Raw genomic sequence first — 22,963 nt, 5'->3', positions numbered from 1 at the left:
CACATGTGTGTGTGTGTATATATATATATATATATACACACACACCTAAATTAATTAGCCCTCAGGAAAGTGCAGGAGCCAGAATATAAATGTATTATGTGACTGTAGAGGCCTTTGGAATAAAATTACATTTCAATATATTTTTAATAACAAACTGCACCAATGCTTTTGATTTTCTGATTGATCACCCAGAACTTTAATAATCTTAACAGGAATAAAATATTATGGCCAGAGTACACCGCTACTAATTCTGGAATTAATACAGTGCAAACCAGAATCTCACCCCCTAAACGTTTTAATTATAAAAGTAGCTGCCATGATGAATTTGTACTGTACAGAGACTTCTTCCAGACACAAAACTCTTTGAATATGATATCCAACCACCCAGTATCAGACAAATGACATGTCATTTTAGAGCGTTTCAGTAGAAGGGCAACCCTGATGAAGTACACACAAAAAGTGTCAACAGATGCAATCGCTGGATCGCACATCGGCAAATAATATAAATCATTTTACAAGCATCAGACATACATTTTGTATCTTTTCACATAGACCCTTTAAAATGTATCAAAGATTCAACGAACTCCTAATAAATCCAGTCTCTTTCCCAGTATTAAACTTTAAAAGCAGAGCTATAAAAAAAAGGGAGTGCATTCAGAAGAAGAGTGAAAACTTCTGAGCTCACCACAGTGGTGCTGTCGACGAGTGCTAAACGGTCTTAACTTTGCGAACAGAGGTGTACCTTCTGAAACGAAGCAAAAGATAAGGCATACTGTGGAATCTAACTTGTTGAAAGTGTCATGAACTTTGCTTTAGTGACCGACAGAACCAAAGCTTACACTTGGATTCAATACTTTGTTCAGAATGACCTAACGAGTAACTGCAGCCGAGTTATGTGCGAAGAACGTGCTAAAAACATGGACGCTACATATTTCATCAAACACAACTGCTTAGTAACGCCTCTGCACATTTATTGTGCCATAAGTGAAGGGATTATGGTTTTGGTTGAGTGTTCATTTCATGCTCTGCTGCCTTGAGTCGCTCTATTGTTCCCTCTACTCCGCCAACCAAATGGAAAAAAATAAATACAAATGGCTCCTCCTCCTGTGGATCTGTCCGTTCTGTCACTAAGGCAGCGGGATCAACGCCATGGTAACCCGGACTGGTTCGGTGTTGGGAGAAGACGAGTGTGTAGTGGCCGTCCTCCCCACCTCACTTCATCAGGGCGCAGATGTCTTGGGCAGGTCCTGGTTCTCAGCCAAGTGGAGCTTTTGTCTGAGCACATTAAGGATTCACACGGACAAAACCCTGGAGTGAAAATGGATTATTTAAAACCAGTGTCTGTGCCTGGAGTGCTGGGAGATTCCCATAAATGAACATTTGAGGAAAAGGATACATCGAGGTGCTGAGCTCCTCCAGCTGCAGGAACAAACGGACACACGGGTGAGAGGTGCCATGAAAATAACAACAGCAGTGTGAGAGTGAGAGAGAGAGAGGTCACTATCTGAATAAACTCCCATCGTCAGACCATGGTGTTGTTTACAAAAGCACTTCCCCTCTCATCCACACAGGCGCCGTCTCTTCACACTTCCTCCTGCTCCGCCGCGACAGCCGGCGAGGACCCGTCGCGAGCCGATGGTCTTTTCTCACTTCCCTCACACGGCACCGCAACTTCCCCTCAGCGAACATAGCAGCCACAGGCGTGTGTAACCAGCGCCACTCAACAGGCTAACAATAGACACTCTTTCAAGGCATTCTTGGCCCGACACCAAGCTGTTTGTGCTGGATAATAATAATAATCATTTAACACACATACAAGAAACTCGGCAGAGCATTCCACAATGTCCACGCCGCTGACTAATGTCAGGCCGGCTGATCTGCTTTAATGAAAGGTTCACAGCTCGGAAGAGTGAAAGGAAGAAAGAAGTAGGTTGGGTGCTTTTGATATCCTGAGTGTCATGACCTCGACTTGTTAACACTCTCGCTCTTTAAAAGAACAAAGAAAGCATGTTACAGTATTTCACTATTCCCCTGATGACATTGTCCCCCTGATTGACAGGTTCAATGACTCTTTATTGACAGGTAGTAACTGTCGTGCTCATCACCATTTAGTTCTCTCCAGGTTTTTATTTGTATTGTTGTTTTTGAAGGGTAAATAGAGTGTTTGGCCAGAGTTGAGACCATAAACTAAATGTGTGGAACACGCTCACTCATTAAAATCCATCAAAGTGGATTTAAGAAATTGCAGATATTTACTGATGTATAGTAAACACCCACCATGACAGATATGACAATGTAACACGATTTCTTGTAATTTAAGGGGTTGGGGGGGTTGGCATTGCTTACGTTGCATAGCAGGTGCTCCAGGTTGTGGTCGGAGGCACACTTCCTCTGGTCCTCTGAGAGCTCCTCCACGTGGCTGTCGAGGCTAAAGTGCAGTCGCGCCAGCTTCTCCTGCATCTCCCGCACATGCTCCAGCTGCTCGAAGGAGCACACCTTCCCTAGGAAACCAGACGAGTGTCATCTCCTCTGGCTGCAGGAGGATTACAGCGAAGTCTCAAGTGTTTCCATGGCACCAGAAGTGTAAAAATAGCCCCACAACCATCTGATTGCAGTTTGAATCGTGGAACAAACCCGCTTTGTTTTCAGCCCGCCACAGAGTATCCCCTGGGTGGCCTCTCTAATCAAGGTCATCTTACCGAAAGCCTGTAGTTTGCCCGAGTGGAAATCATTGAGGAGGTTGAGGAGGCCTCCCTCCATCTCTCTCACGTCCGAGACATCCGTGAGAAACGAGTGCTGCAGGGGGGAAGACTGGACTACTCGACTGGCCCCTGCAGGCTGGGGGGCCCTGGGCTTCTCCTTGTGGGGCCTGAGGGGAAAACAAACAGTCACGATCACACCTAATCTGTTCTTGTCAATCACAATCCTGTTCAGCATTTAGTTTGACAATCATCCATACCAATTGTTCAGCAACAGATAGTCACACTTTCAAGACATATGTTTTCTGATTATAACATATTACAAAAGTGGACCTCCCCCTGTATTTTAAAATGTCAATGCAGAGTGCGTGTAGTGTATCTATTTCTGAGAGACTTTTAAAGACCACAGACACTTGTTCTACTATTCTCAGATGTAGCTGTGGCAGAGATACTCTCGTGAGCTATTTCAGTCAGTTATGTTTGAAAATGAATGAGATGATAAGACATTAAAAGAGGCACAGGTCATGTGAATCAGCTGTGCATAACTACTATTGGATCTCCCTGTTACAGTGTGACACCAACCTGGTGATCTTCGGTGGAGGGGCGACAGCCGTGAACACCTCTTTGGGCTGTCCCGCCGCTCCGATGGACCTCTTAAACTTTCCTCGGTTCTTTGGGGAGGGGGGCTGCGGCAGGCCGAGAGAAAAGGTGGCACTTTTGCTGGCGGTCAGGATGGAGATTTTCCGTGGGTTGATGGGGGGAGGAGGGGGCTGGGGCAGAGACACCTTTGGGCTCCGCTTCTTGCGTTTGTCTTCCATTGTCATCGATCTCTCGAGTGGAGCACTCTGGGGTGATATGAGGGGGCGCTGCCTGGCCGCTGTACGGGATGTCCTGAAGCAACAGCGGGTAGGAAGTTGAAAACCTGCAGCCTTCCCCCTCCCTGAGGAAAGGGCTCCGTGGAGACTGCGCCAAAACTAGTGCTGCAGCTCAGGGTTCTCCAATCTGCAAAAAAAACATTTGATAGTGATCATGAGGTCAACAGCATCCCAAGGTCATCATAACAATATAGAGTTGTCAGAGAGCAATCTAAATAATCAGTGTTAACGGGGTGCTGCTACATTTTAATAGAAAGGGACAGGGAGGAAGATGATGTCATTGCATTTAAATTACATTTTCGAATGGAAGCCATTTTCAGACTTTTTTTCGAATACTTCCCTGGTGTAAAGAGAGAGAGCGTGAAGCAGTGGCCTAGAAAGATATTTTTAGAACAGCCTCAAACAGTTTTCCCAACAAACAAACCGATTATATGCTACACAAATGATCAAGAAACCCAGTTTAGAGCTACACTGCAGAGGCTTTGTTGTTATCTTCACTCCTCAAAGAGCTGAAGTGCACAGATGGGTAACATGAACCCTGAGAGGAGCTTTCAGACAAATGGCTGAGGGAGAAAATCAATACTGCTCGCATTATTATTGAGACTGTAGCTGGTGTTTACACTTGTGACCAGGAAGAAAAACACATTTTACATTCTGAAGTGGCCCAACTAAATAGAATAGCCCTGTCATAAATTATAATATTTGACTCACAATTAAAATAGAATATTGGATTATAATGGCTCTCGTTTGTTGTTCATTTATCTGTATGGTATATTCGGCTCAGTGATATGATAGTGGCTGCTTATCGTTATCAACAGCCCAAGTGAGTGCATTAATGTCATGGCGGTCTCTATGCCTGAGATAAAGCTTCATATGAAGCACAAGCAGCTATAACAGCTGGGACACTGCGCCTGCCTCCGCTCAAAGTAACGTAATCTAAAGATGGCCACTTGAACACAATGGCAACTTTACACGATGACATCCTTATTTACTTGGAGTATTTTAACCCTGGAGAAAAGCTGCTTTCAGCCCGACATGGAGACCACAGTTTACTTCACTATAGTATTACATTCAGTGAGAGAGAGGACATTTATCATCGACGAGTGACAAGAATACGACTTACCGAATCAATTACGCACCAGAAAGAAAACCGGTTGAGCGAAGCGTCAAATTTCTCCTCCCGCATTTAAAATCGTCTATGAGGACCTCACCGGGACTAATCTCAATAAACACACGGTGTTGCTGCTGAATCGATCCCCGCTGTAGCGCAGGACTCACTCATCGGTACTCACTGATCAGAAGGTAACGCGCGGCATGATCGATGCGCTCGGCTCTGGTGGAGCTGTTGTGTTGTGTCCGTCTTAAAGGGACAGTGCTCCCCTCTGCCTGTGCGCGTGCGTGCGCGGAGAGGAGCAGCCAGGCGGCCGGTGATTGTCACTGTTTACTCTTCATGTGGAACAGGTGCGGCGAACATCCTGCCTGCTTTATAGTTTAGTCGAAAATACAGGAATACCATCTTCTTTGTTTTCGAGTTGAAGACAAAAACGGAAAATCACAACCGGTTTTTCTTTTTTTTTCGTCTACATCCAAAAGCAAAAATACCCGAATAACCGAACTCAAATAACGAGCCGATTTTGGTTTGTACACATCTTTCTTTTCTTTTTTTGTTCTCTTGAAGACAGACGCAAAGCCACCCGGAAGTACGAGTCTGTCAAAATAAAAGCCGCGGCAATAGAAGGATTATAGACAAATAATAGAGTTTAATCAAAGTCATGTTTGTGTGCAGAGTTTTTTGCTGTTAGCACTCGTGCAATTTTCCAACATATTGTGCTGTTTCTTGAAGGCAGAGCAGAGTCTTTATGAGGAGACGCAGTGTTCACTTGTTCCACCAGCAGATGGCAGTACAGGTGTATATAAACCATACATGTAGTTCTATGTACCTGTCTTTGATCTAGGACGGTTATAGATACCGACGTATTTTAATGCTGTTTTTATTTTATGATATTTAATGTTCATGGTTAATTCGTATATAAATCATGTATTTACTTGTTATATTTGTGTCGTTTTAGAACCTAACATTCCTATATGGAAGAGTGAGCATGTGTGAGGCAATAAATAATGATTATTAAAAAATAAAGTCAGTTGGTTTATTCTTACCTGTGCTTCCCACTTTAACCTTCGTTACTATTCATCACTGCACCATCATCACTGTGATGTCATATTCATTCATCATCTCTGCTGTCGATGTCTTCGCCCCTCTGACAAAATGACATCATCTTAATGGAGGCACTTTGATCTAAAGAATGATATAGCACTGTGCTGTGTGTGAACACTGGTCGGAGTTGACCATGAGTTTTGTAGAAGACTAAAACATGGGGAGCACATCTTCTCTCACATTTCGGGAGATGTCTCACATGTTTTGAGTAGTCAAATGATTGTTCTGCGCTTTTTAGCCGTATGTCATGTACATTAATTAGATACGTCATATTCAGTGTATGCGTTCACACTTGAAACTGATTCTGATATAAATGATTAATGATTAAATGATAAATCATATTCAGGTTACATGTTGGTCACTAACACATTTAAAGCAGTAGGTCATGACCTTCCTTAAATAAGAGCAGCTCACATGTACTTTATCTGAGTCAATGACATTCTGGAGGACATCACATTTCTCAGATCCAGGAAATGGAAATTAAGGTCAGTTAAAAATGAACAATCTTGAACCACAAAGTGGGTATTTCAACATTTGTATTTTGGTTTCAAATGTGAGTATACTATGTGAATTACACACTAGTATGTTATAACTTTGAGTATAAGTGCGTTGTATGTAAGTTTATGTATCTTACTCTGTGCAGTGTGTTAATATAAGTTCAGTTTCCAAGGCAAACCCACACAAAGACATTGTAGTTGCTTTGGATGAAAGCATCAGCTAAATTAAATGTAATGTAATCAATAAAAAACAATGACTCTTTGATTCCATTAAACTTTGCATCCATACATGTTCAATAGCCAAATAAAAGTGTATTTAAAACATTACAAAATAAGTTTGTGCAACCCGTCAACCAAAATGTACCTATCGACTGAGAAACAGTTCAAATGTTGAGTCTAACCTTTGAGGCACAGAGGTGTCTTGTGGTCAGAATGGAAACATCAGGACCAAATACAACTAACAAACCTTTAAAGTAATACAAAAATATGTCTTTTTATTATGGCAGATCAGAACAGAAACGTGACACAAAATGCAGTTTGTAGAAAAAATACAGAGCTCTTCGGCTTGTTTTTGTTGTTCCAAAGTGAATGCGGACAATAACAACTCAAATCTAACTGACTTTCTGGTCTGATGAGCTGTTTGAGTACGAGTATGCCTTTCCTAGGACTATTCTGTCTCTGAGCAGCTTGAAGAAGGCGTAGTAGTTGCTGAAGAGAATCAGAGCTAGTGATATTGTCTGATGCCACTTTTCTGAACATATTAACGAGTAGAGCTGGTAGAATATCATGGCACCTTCCAGCATGATGAGTATGTTCAATATCCGTAAAGGCCTGTTGAAGAAGAACTGAGGCGAGGGAGAGAGACAGGATGCAGTCATCAGACAAAGTATGTGCAAGTAGCTGCCTTTTTATAATACTGCATATATTTGATCAAACAGGCAGGACAGGAGATCTGTGATGTCTAGTATCCACAGGACCGGTTCATCGAGGAATACTCACATAGAAGCGATAATGGGACACGTCTGACGGAACGGCAACATTGTAGTGACCCATGGCCTTGTACACGTTCTTATTATGTTTGACCAGGACTCCCTGTGGCCACATGTACTCTTCCGTCCATCTGGGCAAAGAGAGACAGCGGATTGTAATGAGGATTTGAATCTAACTCGTCAACATGGACCGAGAGCCCCGTGATACACGAGGAGCGGTACGCACATGTGCTGCAGAACGTTGGAGCAGAGCGAGGGGTCGACTTTCTGCCAGCAGCCCAGGTGAGCCGCTGCTTTGTGAAGCAGGTCACAGTATCGAGGGGGCAGCAGGTGTCTCATGAGGATGACTGACGTACTGACTGACACCAGGATGAACAGCTCACAAGACCAGCGCTTGTCCACGTACTGTGTACTCTGAGAGGGAATATACGGGCGAGAAAAAAAGAAGAAGGAAGTGAGATTATAGCATATTCAATTATTAACGTGTAGAAAGTTACAAGAAAGACGGTTTCTTACCTTGACAAACCAGACGGGGACAAAGGCGACGTAGTAAGCACTGAGCATCGAGCTGACCAGCACCTCCTTCATCCTCCAGTTGAAGTCCATCTTCAGGTACTCCACCTCCTTGCGGATGAGATCCGGGGAGAGGCAGCAGGCATGAGTCGGCATGGCCTGGACGCCGTACAGCTGGCTGGTATGCTGCTTCCACGTCTCCTTTAGCACGGTCAGGTAGTCCCGGCCTCGGCCCATGCTGCCGACCTCTTTGGAGCCGATGCTGGCAACGGGGGAGAGCAGACCTGCTCGCCGGAAGTCACAGCTCAGCCGGAAGAATGGAATATACATCCCGAATCTGTGGACAAACAACAGCTTACTTTTACGATAGCCTAAAGCCTCAAATCCACACTGCCAGGGTGGCTGAGCAAAGACTCACAGTGAAAACAAACATTTACAACACAACAGTCTGCATTGATAAATATATATATATATGTATGAATATATTCTTCTTCTGTCACACACATCTATTGCATCTCCATCATCATGGGATCCTCCTCTCTTGCTCTCCTCTCCTGTTCTTCCTTTTTTTTTTTTTTCCTCCTTTTGGGAGTTTTGTTTTTTTTTCTGAGGTTTTGTTTTGGGGGGGGGATATGTATATACAGATTGTATTAAAGCGAGACGAGACAAATTTGTAATTTGTGAAATTGGGCTATACAAATAAACTGAATTGAATTGAATTGAATATATATTTATAATGGCAATAAATATCTTTGTACCACGTCATGAAACTTCACGACGTTCTGCACACCGCTGCTTGTTAGGAGAAAGGCCAATTATACTAAAAGTGTTTGCAAGTAAAGATACCATGGACAACCGTGTCCAGACATGTTATTAATATTGAATAAACCGGATATTAAAAAGTCGTGTTTCAATTAAATTTTTTGCCAACCTTGTATACAGCTTGTTTCAGCAAAAACTATTTGAAACCCATTTGACGTCGAGCTGTATCCAATCCCCAAAGATGGGGACGATATGAACGCAAAGACAACAGCAGCAACATATGAACTATGCATTACGTTGAGACTTTTATAATGTGTATGGACAACATGGAAAACACCAAAAGTATTTTCTTTCACCTCGGTACGCGGCACACGACAAAAAAGCAAGCCTCCGGAGACTGAAAGTGGCCTACAATGACGCCATGAGGATATTGTTGAAGAGACCGAGGTGGACTCGTGCCAGCGAGATGTTTGTGGCGGCAGGAGTCAACACATTTAACGCAGTTTTAAGAAATTTAATGCACAAGTTTATCTGCCGGGTTGATGACTCAGAAAATGAGATTATCATGTTTTTATCAAATATAAAATTCAGCACGACACGCTACCAGTCCCAGCTGTGGAGACACTGGTACAGCTGTCTATTTATAAGGCATGTGTAGTTCTTTGTTCTTTGTTTGTGTTTTGCTTGTGGTTTTGTATGTTTTTAAATGTTTTGTACTATCTGTCCCATGAGTCTGTCATAAAAGTTTGATGATGATGTCAATCGAGTACAACCCTCTTTGTTCTCCTTGTGTCTACTCACGGGTAGCAGAGGAAGAGCAGGCTGAGGACAGAGTAGGTCCTGAAGAGGTAAATAAGGGAGCGACACAGGCTCCAGCCGGTCAGCGTTAGCACAGCGAACCGAGCCATCACCAGGAAGATCGAATGAGGGAAGGATAGTTTCCCACTCTGTGATGCCTGAGACAAAATACTCACATTAATACAACGTTGCCTTTAGATTTGTATTCACAGCCGAACAGAATCAAAGATGTGAGAGAGAAAAAACACATATATCTGTAGTTCTTTACTTCGAACCCTTGCATCAAATACAGCGACATGACTTGTGCCATTTCATATTGAAACGCATAGCAACACATGTGAGGGACGAAAGAAACAATCCAAAAAGGTAGAAGCCAAAATGTAACTCTTACCTCTTTAACAATTGCTGCAATTAACCTCCTGGCCAGTATGATGATCGTGAACACCAGCATGTTATAATCAATGAGGTGGAAGTTCTGTAAATAACGAGATGGACTCAAGATTATTTTCTCCCACAAATGTCCAAACAGAGACACAGTATGGCAGATAAAATGACCGCTGAAAACAACACCCAAAAACTACAACCATCAGCCAAGAGCTGACCACGGTGTGCTCACCAACGACGTGTGTGAGGGAGGGTGCGATGGGGGGTACCACCACACAGTCTTGTAGATGTTGACGTAATGGACAAACAGGGCGATGAGGTGGCAGAAGAAAAGATGGAGCTCGAACAGCACGTTGCGATCCACGGATAACTCGGGGATCTTACAGTGCTTCAGAGGAACCACCGTCTGCGCAGCCAGCGGGGGATTGGACATGCACGTCCCCGAACCATTCCTGGAGACAAAACCACAGCTGTATTACATCACTCTGTGAGAACGTGGGACTGGGACCACTGGAGTGGGACAGGGGCATCGAGACTCCCAGGCTGCAACCGGCACTTCTCAACTCCCTCTGTGTGTTTCAAGCAGGCGCATGTCAGAGCTCACCTCGTCCGAGATCGCACCCCGGTGACCGGGGAGCTGGTGGAGTGGTTCCCGTTGCTGACCGAGCCCGGTTCATTGCTCAGCGGAGGTCTGCAGTACGTGGTACGGTTCGCCCCTCTCCTTCCACCGGCCATCGCAGACACACCCACGGCTCACTTCTCCCAGCGACACACTGTTTTTATTTTTTATTTGTACGATTTCCCTCCTTGTGCTTGTATCGGTTCACGCGGAGGCGGGTCACTGAGCTCGAGGAGGCCGATCTAGAATGTCAAACAGCGGAATAACATGAATTGACCAACGGGTGGAAGTGCTTTAAAATCAGTCCGCGACATCACGTGGGACAGAAGTCCCAAGGCGGAGCATCAGGCGCTGATGAAGTTATATTTCGCTGAGTGATTGGATTAGTCGCAGAGTTGACGAAAGGAGTGGTGCACAGTCATAACAACCACGACATAAACACATAAATACAAGTGGGAGGCTTCGTGGCAAATCAAAGCACTTGCATGCAAGTTACATGTGCAAGAAGAAGAAAAAAAATCACCCTCGTGTAAATCATGCACGATTAGTTAGGCTATGCATCTCTCTATAACTTGGATATGGAGAGATGCATCTCTCTATATGGGGCACGTTGTCTGTTGCGGAAGCTAACATTACAAGCTAGCAAAGAAGCAACACAATCGGCTCTCTTCCCGGTCATTTAGTTCCCATGAGCCGGTTCAGTGCGAGACACGAGGCAGAGCGCCACACCAACGTGGACCCCCGTTCAACGGGCTGTCCGCCAAGACCATGCTTGATGAAATAAAAGATTTGAGGCCTAAGCTAACAGTGTCTCTGACTAGCTAGCTGCTCACCGAGCTACCGGGCCCGACAAGTGCAGTAACTCACCAGTGTCTCTGTTACCGGCGCTACAAGCTGCTCGGTTGCATCCACAACAAGTCAGACGCAGTAAATCTTCAAAATATGATTTAAAATACTGGCGTGTTTTCCATCGAAATGAGCGAAGACAGTCATTGTTGATGTGAAACTAGCCGTTGATAGATGGGGGCGCGGATCAGGTGGCGACCTGTGGGAGGAGAGTCATTTAAAGGGGTATTACACGAGCGGTAACGTGTACTTACACGAGCGGTAACGTGTACTTACACGAGCGGTAACGTGTACTTACACGAGCGATAACGTGTACTTACACGAGCGGTAACGTGTACTTACACGAGCGGTAACGTGTACAGCGGTAACGTGTACTTACACGAGCGGTAACGTGTACTTACACGAGCGATAACGTACAGCGGTAACGTGTACTTACACGAGCGGTAACGTGTACTTACACGAGCGGTAACGTGTACTTACACGAGCGGTAACGATGTACTTACACGGTTATACACCTGCAGGGTCGAGACAGCATGAGTGAACTAATGTGTCTGAAATAAAGATGTAATTTAATATTAACTGTGTGTATACAGGTATGTTGGTTTGGTGCAACTTGTTTACATGATTGGAGAAAATGGGAATTTGTATTGATAGTTTAAAATTGGCAGAACGCGAGCCATGACTAACTGGGAAGGGCATGATGAGGAACGGAATATGTTCAGATTTGTTTTGGGCTACATTTTAAAAAAGGTAGAAATAAAATTATTTATATCAGTTTAACTACCACCAAAGGCCTCAGGCTTCTCCCACTTTACAAATCCTAGTTTGTATGTGTGAACAGGTCATCAAGACCGTGTGTCAACAGTGATGAGCGACAGTATGCAGTTTAAAATGCATCGTCTGTTGGGCCAAACAATGCTCTTTTTCCTTAAAACCATTTCACCATGAGCCTGCTTGTCCTGGGTCTTCAAAAGGCAACCAGGAAAGATCAACAGTAGTTTATTTGCTAAATCTGGGACAGTTAACTTGAAACCAGACAACACTGGAATTAGGATTAATATGTAATAGCAGACAAGACTGAGAAGCAAGACCCTTTATTTTCTTATCAAAGACTGAGTGCCACCTCAAATATAGGAAACCATCCAGCAAATATGGACAGACTACATACGGCGACCAAAACACATTTAACTGAACAGGAAACACAATTTAAGTCTTAACAAAAACTTTATTTTTTCATAAAAAAGGCAGTCTACTTGTGTACAAATAATTTAAATCTGGACACTTCCATAAAAAAACATTAAAATGCCACATGATCACATCATGAAAAGTATTTTTTTTAAACTACAAATCCCTTAAAAGGGGTTAGCAGTCAGCCTCAGTCACACAGCAAGGCCTCTGCTCTTTCCAGGGACTTTCAATGGACCTGTTATGACAAGAGAATGTCAATAATCTCAACAGCAAAACAAAAATGCCAACAATACCACGCAATATCTTCTCAACTGACCATGAAAGCCTGGCAAGCTGGAGTTCAATGTGTCAACTGCACAGTTCTCTGACAACCTAAGAAGAGAAACAGAAATGAGATCTTGGACACACCAGTGACTTCATGAACAACACACATGCAAAACTAACTTTATACTACAAAAGTATAATGCAACTCAAGCTGAAAGGTTTTGTCCACCAATGGGAAGTTTTAACGCTTTGAGTGCAACTACTAAATTTCATTAATCTACATTCTACAGAAATTATCAAGATGGAAATAGGTAAGTATTGAGTGAAATGAATGGACCACTATTGGTTTTATTTGAGCAAGAGTTGCATCACAACCATTTCTGATTGTTTTGAACGGCTTATTGTGCTCGGAAATAACTAGATAGCATAATTTTGTACTTCAATGTTTTTGATATGTTTTGGATGACTTTCATTACTTGATGTTTTGCACAGAAAACAAAACAAAACAAATCTAACAAATGAGTGTTGGGGTTAGTTTTACCTTCTTGTGGCGATCTTTAGGCTTTTAGAATCCTCTCCTCTGCGATTTTTTTCTCTTATAAAAACCAGCCAGCGAGACTTTGCATCAAAGTCAAGTAAGATCCCTGCAAGCTTGATTTGGAATACTGGTGAAATTCAGTTATTTCACGTGGCTGAAGATACAATGCTCTCTTGAGCTTGAATAGATGCACTAACTGAAGGTTAATGACATGTTCAAGCACTACATCATTCTCAATTCAAAACATGTACTTGGCAGCACATTACCTCAAGGAATGAGCTTTATTTTATTGTTTTTGAAGGCGACATTACAAGTGTCATTTAGATAAGTTTTGAAAACAGATGAAGAGGATAAGCTCCATGTCATTACACCGCTTTTGTATTTTGTCAGGCTAACGTGTATACATACAGCTTAATCAGCGTTGTTGAGAAACCATTGAGGACCACTTTCACAAACTGAAGGCATTCCTTTGGTACAACAAAGGCAAAATACCATGTTTAGTTTGATTAAAAAGAAACTAGAAACTTTATTGAAACACGCACTGCAGAAAAACATTTGGGGATATATTTAGTATCCTATTTAGCCAAAGGTACACAGGCATTATGCATTTGGGAGACTGTACGGCTTAAAGCATACACAGTTTTCCTAAGGTTATGTACAAAATATTGAGTTGGCTGCTGCCTTCCTCTCACACAGTAAGGATTGTTCATCCTTCAAGCTTTACAAGAATTAGTCGATCAGCGTTGATTTCGCAAGTAATAGTCCGGACAGATCACAATATATCAATTGTAAAGTGGGGCAAAAATAGAAGCATTTCTCTTTGCCAAATGGTTTGCAATAGTATTTTAGGATAATCTATAACTTCACACCAGACTAGATTTGTATTGTAGTATGAACAAATATAAGATAAGACTTTTGCTTTTATCAAAACGGCTCTGGACTGTATTCGAGTTTGTGACAGTTAGTGAAGTTACATTGAGGCATTGTGAATCATTTTTGTCCAGTCATGAAGGACTTTTAGAAGAATGCAGCCTACGTGAGAAGAATTTATCGCCACAGTCACATTTTGTTCAGATGAAATTAACTCAAATGATAAATCATTAAAATTGTACTCTTGTTTCTTTGTTAGGGTTATGTCACTAGGACCTGCCAACTACGCAACTGAAACAAACATTAAATGGAAACAGTTAAACAACGAAAAGCTCCGTCTACATGTTCCTCCTCTGGCACTCTATGATACATCCAACGAAACGTCTACCGAGTTTAAAAAACAAAAAATAAAATAAAACCATAAAAAAAGGGAACAAACGAGAGGGAAATTACTTTTGAAAAGTTCAGTGAGTTACAATCGGAGACAGTTGCCATAGCAACTCTCTACCAGTAGCCGTTCAGTATCTTCCATAGGGATGCTCTCTATACGTTCCCTTCGACTGCCTGGGGGCGGCGGTCTTGCCTCCAGCCCCGGTGCTGGACCATGAGTTGTCCCACTCATCTTGAGCTACAAAGACAGAAACACAGGAACAAATCATTAACGAGGTAGCCAGGACGTCCAATCAGTGTTCCACAAGTGTCCTCAGTGTGAACGTGACAACAAAAAGCAAGTGTTTCAATTATTAAGTGTTAAAAATGTAATTATCTTACCATAAGGCTCGTACGGGGTTTCCGGGGCCTCGCCGTGTCCATAATCATAATATTCAGTATCCCTGTGGGCAGTAGAGTAGTGCGAGTATAAGGCTTATTTGTGAAACAATTTGTAATATTCAGAGTTAGTAGTCAGGTCACAACTTAATATTGACTTACGCAGGTGCCGGTTGCTGATTGTAATAATTGTCGTATCCTTCATAGGCAGGCTCTGCATACTGCTCTTCATATGCAGGCTACAATAAAAAAATGTTTTTAAAGTATGTTAGACAATACAAATCACGTCGACTAATGCAACCAAAGGAACCCACATTACACCTTATGGTCTTGCAAGATTGAAAAGCAGAAACCAGGAAGGAAGCAACTTACATAGTCTTCATAGCCATCAGCTTTGGACTGTGATGCTGAGGGAGGACCCTGGTGGGACATGGCTGCAGAGGGGAGCATTCTTGGAGCCCCAGCTGCAGGTGGTCTAGAGCGGGGTGCCGAGCCCCCTCTATTAGGAGCAGTCGGCGGTCCACCTCTACCTGATGGTGCACCCCTATGCCCGTTGCCACGCCCTAATCCCCCCCGTGGTCCGCCTCCACGCATTGCTCCTCGGGGAGCACCACGTGGCATCCCTCGCCCCCTGTGGATGGTTAACCAGGCTTTAAAACGTGATCAACAGAAAATGGATCCTTAAAACTAGCAATTTAATTGAGGGTAATGTCACCGTTTTAATAAAATGAGTGCTGTTAACTAATTATTTTTTCCCCAGAGGGTGCTACAATGCACTGCTGTAGATGTTAGTGGTATTGTCGTGAAATTCGGCTCCTACCGTGGTCCTCCAGCGCCAGGTGGTCCACCCCTGCCTCTTCCGAGGTGACCCCCTCGCCCCCTGCCTGAGCCATCCTGGGATCCATTCAAGAAGTGAGGATCCATGTACTGCTCGTGCTCTCCGGGCTCCTACAGACAAGACCAAAAGTCAATTTGCCATTTTCATGGGACAGCCGGGGAGGCGTCGATGACAACACAAACCGTTATACTTTTCTGAAAGCTGTGGTCATCATTTAATTATATTGTATGTTACCACTGTATTATTATTGTCTCATGTAATATAGGACTTTCCGTTTCATTTAAATGAAAATGGATACAAAATCACTCGTCCCAATGTAAAACAAATTACGCAATATTGACAGAACACTTCTCATTACTAATAACAGTAACACATTGAATAACTGGGTTATTATTCTTTATTTCATGAGTTACTATAAAAAAAAATTTTTTACGGCAGTTGATTGCCATGGTAACTATCAAAGTGTTACGCTGTGTCGCGCACCCTAAACAATTCTGTAACTGGGTGCAAAAGGTTCCCATGCCACACATACCGGGATAAGGAACTTCTTGACCTCTTCCATAGCATGAGCTATGCGCATATAGGCTTCTGGTACGGGAGCCATCACCTCAATGAACACATGCAGCTCCATGGACAGATGAGCATATTTGGCCTCACCCCCCTTCCTCAACTCTTCCTCCTGAAAAAAACGATGAAATGCAATGATTAACATACAAAACATGAGGGTAATAACAGGTAACATCCTTTGAATAGTGCAGGGAAATGTTTATATAAATACCTTATTCTTGTCCCTCATGGAGCCTTTACCCAGCACTGAAATCTTTGCACCAGTATCTTCCTGGAGTCTCTTGATCGTGCTTCCCTGTGGTCCCAAAAGCTTACCAACAAAGTTCACCTGTAGAGGATATTTCAAGTTAATTGCAGCATTGGATTACGTTACCAGTAACAGATCACGCCGAATCAAGCTTAGTAGGGCACCTATGCATGACTTCAATAATTCTAGAAGAGCCCAGCTGGATGAGATGGTGATTCAAGCAGATGCATTATTTAATATGTAATGGTTTTTATGTGAATTGGGGCTTTATTTATTTATTCACTAAACACCGCATCCAGTGGTCAAGCACTAAATGAGAAACAATAAATGACCGCTCACCCGTGGGTACTGCTTGGTAGGAATGAGAACCCGCTCTTTCAATTTGAGATTCTTGGTGGCAAACAGGTCCAGATACGTTTCCTTCTCGGGCTCTTTCTTGGCTTCGCCTTTCTGAATCCTCTCAATCTCTGCAGACCAGAAAAAAGGACGTTTGTGTTGCATTCAAGACCAACTCGCGATACATATGCATCATATGTCTATTATATACATGTAACATCGTGCACCAATGAGTCGATGATGCCAAAGGACCTGTGGTGCGAAGATGCGATTGTTCCACGTCAAATATTTTATTCATAAAAAGCATGCATGAGATTACATTATTTTGAAAAGAGTTACTGCACGTTATATTTAAACAAAACATCGCATATTTTCAACAAAGAGTTTGACCCACATCGCCAACAACCACGTGTTCATTACGCCATTGTTCAGGCCTGTATCGGCCGATGTGGACTGGTTTGGGAACACACAAAAGGCTGCTAGGCCTCGCGCCATGCCGCCGTTGTAACGTCAGTCTGAATTCGCCTAGAAAAGGTAGCAAACACATTACCTGCAGAAATAAGTTTGGTTGCGTGCGTGAACGACGAATCCAAGCTGTCTTTCTCAGCCAGGAGCTCCGGAAGGTATTTCGTGTCTTCCATTTTGATTTTTCCTTTGTGGGTTCGAGTCGAAATGTACCGCTTGGCTCGTAACGCACCAGTACGGCCGGTTTAAACTACTTCTCCCCGCTGCGGTGGTTCGATGCTGCAACCCAGTAGACGACCCGATGTCTCCGACTGCGGCACGATATACGGTCGAATTGCAGGACGGCCCAGTATCTTTCCGTTGCAAGTCGCGCGGCTCTCTTCAATGGACAAAGGAGCAATGGCGCAGCTGCATTTCAGCGGGGTGGGAGGAGGAAGATACGCGAGAGGAGGCGATGACGTCACCGCCGGAGCGCACCAAGGTAATCCGGAGGGAAAGGCAGCGGGGGCGTGATCTTATTAAACCGGTGCATATTCATTGGAACCTATTGTTGTAGATCCTGACCCTTCTCGCTGATCGTGGTTCTTATATTAAAACATAGTCTTCGTGTCGATTGAACGGTGGATATTCCTTCCATGCTGGTTCTTGAAAACTGGGATCGTGATTTTATTGGTTAGACTTGCAGGATATTTTTTTCTGCTGTGGTTTCATAGGAACTATTCAATTTGTAGGTGTCTATTGTACTGTTGGAACAATGGGGTACCTCCATTTGAAACAATTTTGGACCTTGCATAATTTACAGGACGAACATGTTTTAGTTATGCTTCAATAAACAATTATTTGTATGATTTAATGAGTCTTCTTTTTAATTTGATTATTTGTTTGGTTTATTTTTCATGCAAAGTATTGAAAAAGGCCCTTTGTGTTTTACCACTACACCAAGCGATCCTTGCAAAGAGCACAGTTACTGATACCAGTTGTTTATTTTCACACTAACAGAGAAAAATACCAAGCAGATACATTGGCCAGGGAGTTGAGTATACAATCTGTACGCTTTAATTAATTAATTTCAGTTAAGAAATATTTGTTGCACTTGTTGCAACACAAATGAAATATACTAACCTTTAAAGTTGATTCAATTAAGGCATTCTTCCATTACATCCTGATGTCCTAACTGTATAGAAAGGCATATGAAAACAATTCAATAAACACTTTAAATCCTCTCGTGTTATTAGTAATAATCCACATTATACATCTGCAGGACAGTTTTGAATATGCTGCTGTGTTGAAATCAATGCGAGTTAGTTTTGGGAGGTTTTTTGCCGTGAAATTCTGAAATTGTAGCTCCTGTTCACTGCTCTGTTCCTTCTTAATGACCAAAAACCAACAAAATATTCATTTTTCACTCAATATTTATTTTTAAATACCAATAACTATGTAATCAATCCCACATTGAAAAAAATAAAAATCTGTTGATTTATTTAAAACAATCAAGGCGGACACAATTCATGTCAAATTTGTGTTAAATGAGAATTTTCCAAAATAGTTAAAGTAAAACTGGGTTAACACAATGCGTTACAAACATTCCATTGTTCAAAATTAGAGTTTTACTTTTGAATTGTGATTTTAAGTAAAACGTCATATTATTTCCATGGTTTTGTGATTTGTGAAATGATCAAATGTATAAAATATCAGTGACATATCACCAATCTGTAATCTATAAACGAACAAAAATGTTGCTAAATGTGGGTGTTTGCAAACAGTTCAGCATACAAAAATAAAAACAGATTTTCCAAGTAAAGAGTCAGTGCAATCGATAAAAGGCCACTTAAATTGGCCAAGTAGATATTCCAGTTACATTGAACCAGGATTGTGATCTGCCTTTTGAGGTTTTGTCAGATATCAATGATCGCAAATATCTCTGGTTTTTCAATATCGTGGATCTGCATTGCGGAGTATGTGATGGCTTTCACCTCAGTTCCCTGGATTTAGAGAGAATATAACACAAAAACAGCATTTATGCATTTTTTATTATGCGTTTGACACAATTCTCCTTTAGGTGCCAATAACTTAAAAAAATATATATTGCTTTCACTTGTATGCCATCATTTTATTTTATACAAAATCATAATCAATAAAAAAAAGTCATATGCTATCGTGACATCTTCAATCAAGCTTCATTGACTTACCTGTGGATGCTTTACCAGAGAGAATTCTTCACCCCAACTTTAATAAATAAAAGAAAGAGGATCATATGAGAGAGCAGCTTAACCCTCCTGTTGCCTTCGGGTCAATTTGACCCGATTCAATGTTTAACCCTCCTGTTACCTTTATATTTCCTGACATATTTTACCCTTGGGGTCAATTTGACCCGAAGGCATCAGGAGGCATCAGGAGGGTTAAAAGAGATAAATAAAATAGAAAAGTAAGTCAAGATGGATAAAGAACATAACACAAATGAGACGGGGGGGGGGGGGGGGGGGGGTAGTGGCGGTCAAGACGAGACAGAAAGACTGTGGTCAGGCTTTGGGGAGGGGAACAAGTTAGGTTTCAAATCTGGAGTAAAAAAAAGATTTTAAGCATGTGGAACTTACAGGTGCTTTGACCAACTCGCGATACTTGTTTAATTGCCAAAAATATAATGCATAAATATAATGCATAGCAATGATATGTAGTGCCAATTTAATTGCTTTTGTCTATGAGCATTAACATATAAAGCATGAGGCGAATGGTTTGAAGATGGGATTGATCAACAACGATTCTTTAAGATCACGGGGGGAGTAGAATGGTTTAGCAAGACTTCCAGATGAGGGACGTTTGTTTGTTTTGATCGTTGCAGGGAATGAGTTAAATAAACGCAACAATGGAAAACTTACCCAATGGAGCGGATCTTGAAGTGCATTCTGTCGATGTGCAAGACTTTGACCTCCTGGTAATTATAGTGTCAGAAGAATAAAATAGGAAAATAAATAATCATTTAATAAACAAATAATTAACATAGCCTGTCCATCAAACAATAATCAAAATGCATTATATGTAAAGTGTGCCCAGCAGTGGGCATACTGTGGCATATATGGGTGATAACAAAAGACCAGGGCCCAAATAAAACTATAATAGTTCTTTTTGCGATGGCACCATAACCTCCCCTGGATGTTTTGGTAAACTATATACAAAACATGTCCATCACCATCACCCCGTAACTGATCCAACATACTCACCCTGGGAACAAAAAAGAGGTCTGCACTAAACTTGTACAACCAGTCATCGAGGAAGTGGAAAAGAAGAGACTCCATGTCATCCCCTTTTGAGAAGGGACATTTATATGCACAGAGGTTTACTTCGGGTCATCTGGAAGCAGCATTGTGAGAAACGGTCGATCGAGGCGTGCGTCGAACAGACAGCGACAAGCTGCTCTCACCCTCTGATTCCACATCAACGGTATTGATCGGCTCCACCGTCTCTGTGTCCGTCATGTAGCCAAACATGGCCATGGCACACTGCTCGAAGGCTTCCTCGAGAGTGTTTCCCCAAGAGTGAATTCTTTGAAAAGAGAGATCCGCAAATAAAACAGTGACCGAACAGACACACGTGAGATTTCACCAAGACATCAAAACACACTCACTGTACATCTGCTGTATGATCCAGGTCTGTAACAGATAAACACAAGGCCGTGTGCATGCTGTTAGACGTGCTTAAAACAGGTGGGCAGTAATGTATTGTAATTTAGATAAACAGTTTCGTTTAAGTAGAGCAGGGGTGTCCAAAGTCCGGCACGCGAGCCAATGGTGGCCCGCGGTCAGATTTCATATGGCCCGCGACATCGGTCATATAATGTGTTATTTGTGGCCCGCCAGATCTGTCAGAATAAATAAATCATAAAAACTTGAAAGACGTAATTCCTCCTTTCTAATGTATCTGGCTCTGCATCCGTGGCGTGAACCCTTCTCGAAACCTATTTGCCATGGCGACGGCAAAAAAAAGGAGAAAAGTTGACAGTGAGGGCCGCCGCTTTCAGGAGCGGTGGGAATTACGAGTGTTTCCCCTACCATGAGAACAGGGTGGGGGTCCGCCCCACTGAAATGTTCTCTATAGCGCCAGATTACAACATAAGTAATGTCAGGTTGTTTTATTCAACTAAACGGTCGTATATTATTGATCGTATCGACACAGCGGCATGTCATTTCTGTCATACAGGTGAGCGCGCTCCAACCAGCCGGCAGAGAGCGTCCAATATGTCGCGGGAACAGCAAACCGATACCTCTGGGTTCCCACGGTGGTGAAGACAAGTCGTCTCAGAGTCGCTCTCTGCTCCGGGTTCAAGAGACCAGGTGGGGCGCGAGGGGAAATGCAGATTATTTTATTTCAAGACCTTGTTTGAGAACTTCACATATTACAAACTACACGGACATAAAACTAAGTCATTAATAAATAAAGAGCGAAATGCCTGTCGCCTACTTTCGTGTAAATGTGTACGTTACAGCGTTAACCGGTTACGCTGCATGCGCGACAGACGAGATTATTGGCGACTTGCCAGGTGTTACCTCTCAGCGTTCCAGCTGTTGCCCTTCAAAACAAGAGCTCAACATTGAGCATTATTGAGAGTGGCCTATCAAGCCTGCAACCCCGTTTTAAAAAGAGGTGAAGTGGAAAGCCCATTTTATCACACAGACTAAAACGTGATGACTCAAACATATCTGCACTTGTTTTGTTTTTCAAAGGTTGCGCGTTTTTGTTATTTTGAAAATATATGCAGTGTAACTAACACTCAGTAAAACTCTTTATGCCCAAATTCTTGATCTTATTTGGTTTAATTTGTCACAGGTTGCACTTTATTGATATTATCTTGAAAAGGTATTCAGTGCAAAACAGGTTAATTGCAGCCACAATAAGCTAAATGTGAAGTGTGTTGAACGGTAACATATGTCATTAACAGTGAAAAACCTGTAGATGTGACAAACTATTGTGTTTCTGAAAAGATAAGGGCAAAATTAATTAGTTTGTAAGTGTAATGATAACAGACCACTTTGCATTACTTATAACTCCTGTTTAAAATGTTCATTAAGCAACGTTATGTAACTCATAGAAATGTAAGGTATTCTATATACAGCGTTTTCATTGTTATCTGACTGAATGAAAGGCAGACTTGGTTCTATTATATGTGGTTACATTGTCATTTAAAAAATAAAAGTAATTGTGACAGTTAAAATACATTGTTTTATAACAGTCTATATTCATGTAACTTTTGTGGTTTAAAAAAATGTTTAAATGAACTATTGGCCCTCGGGCATCTTGACTTTATCACAATTGGCCCTCATTGCAAAAAGTTTGGACACCCCTGAAGTAGAGCATAAACATGACGTTAGCTACAGCTAGCTAGCTGACGACAGAGACTGTACAACCAGTAGAGAAATTACCATCAAGCTAAGCTAGCTAGCTACATGTTTATCATTACATCAGACTTACATTCATACTTCTTGTTGATTGGCGGGTATTTCGACTTTGTAATTTTCTGTGCCTCCGTGAGGTCCAGCTCACGGTCGTCCATGATGACTGTACGTTGGTTCAACGCGTTAAAAGATGACCAAAACAAACGTTTACCATGTCGGTGTGTCACACCATTCACAGTCCGGATGCTAAAAGTGTCGGAAGAGGAGGACGTTCCGGATGCAGAAGGGCTGTCGCGAT

At 42.3% G+C, this 22,963-nt stretch overlaps 4 protein-coding genes across 8 annotated transcripts; all 4 read right to left on the bottom strand.

Moving 5' to 3' along the window:
- Window positions 1-279: 279 nt before the first annotated feature.
- On the bottom strand, window positions 280-5,230 carry ccdc28b (coiled-coil domain containing 28B). Of its 4 annotated transcripts, XM_056426306.1 has the most exons (6): window positions 4,698-4,860; window positions 3,282-3,701; window positions 2,700-2,869; window positions 2,347-2,501; window positions 1,397-1,419; window positions 280-1,275 (listed from the first exon to the last, which is right to left on the bottom strand). In XM_056426306.1, exons 2-6 carry the CDS (start codon window positions 3,521-3,523, stop codon window positions 1,221-1,223), a joined length of 645 nt encoding a protein of 214 aa, XP_056282281.1. In that variant the 5' UTR covers window positions 3,524-3,701; window positions 4,698-4,860; the 3' UTR covers window positions 280-1,220. The 4 variants fall into 4 exon arrangements, with proteins under 4 accessions (XP_056282281.1, XP_056282279.1, XP_056282278.1 ...); XM_056426304.1 differs by lacking the exon at window positions 4,698-4,860 and adding an exon at window positions 4,867-5,230 and having other exon boundaries at window positions 280-1,419; XM_056426303.1 differs by having other exon boundaries at window positions 280-1,419.
- A 1,523-nt stretch (window positions 5,231-6,753) lies between these two features.
- On the bottom strand, window positions 6,754-11,387 carry tmem39b (transmembrane protein 39B). Its single transcript, XM_056426412.1, has 9 exons — window positions 11,219-11,387; window positions 10,337-10,593; window positions 9,965-10,184; window positions 9,740-9,823; window positions 9,352-9,506; window positions 7,792-8,125; window positions 7,502-7,689; window positions 7,286-7,406; window positions 6,754-7,131 (listed from the first exon to the last, which is right to left on the bottom strand). Exons 2-9 carry the CDS (start codon window positions 10,465-10,467, stop codon window positions 6,898-6,900), a joined length of 1,467 nt encoding a protein of 488 aa, XP_056282387.1. The 5' UTR covers window positions 10,468-10,593; window positions 11,219-11,387; the 3' UTR covers window positions 6,754-6,897.
- A 1,015-nt stretch (window positions 11,388-12,402) lies between these two features.
- khdrbs1a (KH domain containing, RNA binding, signal transduction associated 1a) lies at window positions 12,403-17,731 on the bottom strand. Of its 2 annotated transcripts, XR_008833114.1 has the most exons (11): window positions 17,364-17,731; window positions 16,817-16,944; window positions 16,442-16,558; window positions 16,196-16,342; window positions 15,646-15,773; window positions 15,198-15,456; window positions 14,988-15,064; window positions 14,829-14,890; window positions 14,511-14,685; window positions 12,702-12,757; window positions 12,403-12,620 (listed from the first exon to the last, which is right to left on the bottom strand). XR_008833114.1 is itself a non-coding variant. In XM_056425586.1 (9 exons), the coding sequence occupies exons 1-9, from the start codon at window positions 17,452-17,454 to the stop codon at window positions 14,576-14,578; spliced, it is 1,119 nt and encodes a 372-aa protein (XP_056281561.1). In that variant the 5' UTR covers window positions 17,455-17,731; the 3' UTR covers window positions 13,450-14,575. The 2 variants fall into 2 exon arrangements, 1 of the variants encoding a protein (XP_056281561.1); XM_056425586.1 differs by lacking the exons at window positions 12,403-12,620; window positions 12,702-12,757 and having other exon boundaries at window positions 13,450-14,685.
- A 941-nt stretch (window positions 17,732-18,672) lies between these two features.
- Window positions 18,673-22,908, bottom strand: zbtb8os (zinc finger and BTB domain containing 8 opposite strand). Its single transcript, XM_056425588.1, has 7 exons — window positions 22,742-22,908; window positions 20,901-20,925; window positions 20,697-20,818; window positions 20,497-20,579; window positions 20,155-20,207; window positions 19,468-19,504; window positions 18,673-19,260 (listed from the first exon to the last, which is right to left on the bottom strand). Exons 1-7 carry the CDS (start codon window positions 22,821-22,823, stop codon window positions 19,174-19,176), a joined length of 489 nt encoding a protein of 162 aa, XP_056281563.1. The 5' UTR covers window positions 22,824-22,908; the 3' UTR covers window positions 18,673-19,173.
- Between the last annotated feature and the right edge of the window lie 55 nt (window positions 22,909-22,963).

Source organism: Pseudoliparis swirei, chromosome 11 (genome assembly GCF_029220125.1).
Source record: "Pseudoliparis swirei isolate HS2019 ecotype Mariana Trench chromosome 11, NWPU_hadal_v1, whole genome shotgun sequence".
NCBI lineage: Eukaryota > Metazoa > Chordata > Actinopteri > Perciformes > Liparidae > Pseudoliparis > Pseudoliparis swirei.
The sequence above is the reverse complement of the archived record's forward strand: the minus strand, read 5'-3'. Positions and strand labels throughout refer to the sequence as shown.

Bases quoted from the DNA above. Each gene is read 5' to 3' on its own strand.
- ccdc28b (XM_056426304.1), bottom strand. From the start codon at position 3,523: ATGACAATGGAAGACAAACGCAAGAAGCGGAGCCCAAAGGTGTCTCTG. The intron at 2,870-3,281 runs GTTGGTGTCACA...TTTTCCCCTCAG, and splicing joins CCTCCACCGAAGATCACCAG to GCCCCACAAGGAGAAGCCCA. The intron at 1,420-2,346 runs GTAAGCAATGCC...TTGTTCCTGCAG, and splicing joins TGGAGCACCTGCTATGCAAC to CTGGAGGAGCTCAGCACCTC.
- tmem39b (XM_056426412.1), bottom strand. From the start codon at position 10,467: ATGGCCGGTGGAAGGAGAGGGGCGAACCGTACCACGTACTGCAGACCT. The intron at 9,824-9,964 runs GTGAGCACACCG...CGTTATTTACAG, and splicing joins CTCCCTCACACACGTCGTTG to AACTTCCACCTCATTGATTA. The intron at 7,690-7,791 runs GTAAGAAACCGT...ATTCCCTCTCAG, and splicing joins TCCCCGTCTGGTTTGTCAAG to AGTACACAGTACGTGGACAA.
- khdrbs1a (XM_056425586.1), bottom strand. From the start codon at position 17,454: ATGGAAGACACGAAATACCTTCCGGAGCTCCTGGCTGAGAAAGACAGC. The intron at 15,065-15,197 runs GTAAGTTGCTTC...TTTTTATTGTAG, and splicing joins CTGATGGCTATGAAGACTAT to CCTGCATATGAAGAGCAGTA. The intron at 14,891-14,987 runs GTAAGTCAATAT...TACTGCCCACAG, and splicing joins AATCAGCAACCGGCACCTGC to GGATACTGAATATTATGATT.
- zbtb8os (XM_056425588.1), bottom strand. From the start codon at position 22,823: ATGGACGACCGTGAGCTGGACCTCACGGAGGCACAGAAAATTACAAAG. The intron at 20,580-20,696 runs GTGAGAGCAGCT...CCTTCTCAAAAG, and splicing joins CGTTGATGTGGAATCAGAGG to GGGATGACATGGAGTCTCTT. The intron at 19,261-19,467 runs GTAAGTCAATGA...CTCTAAATCCAG, and splicing joins CTCTGGTAAAGCATCCACAG to GGAACTGAGGTGAAAGCCAT.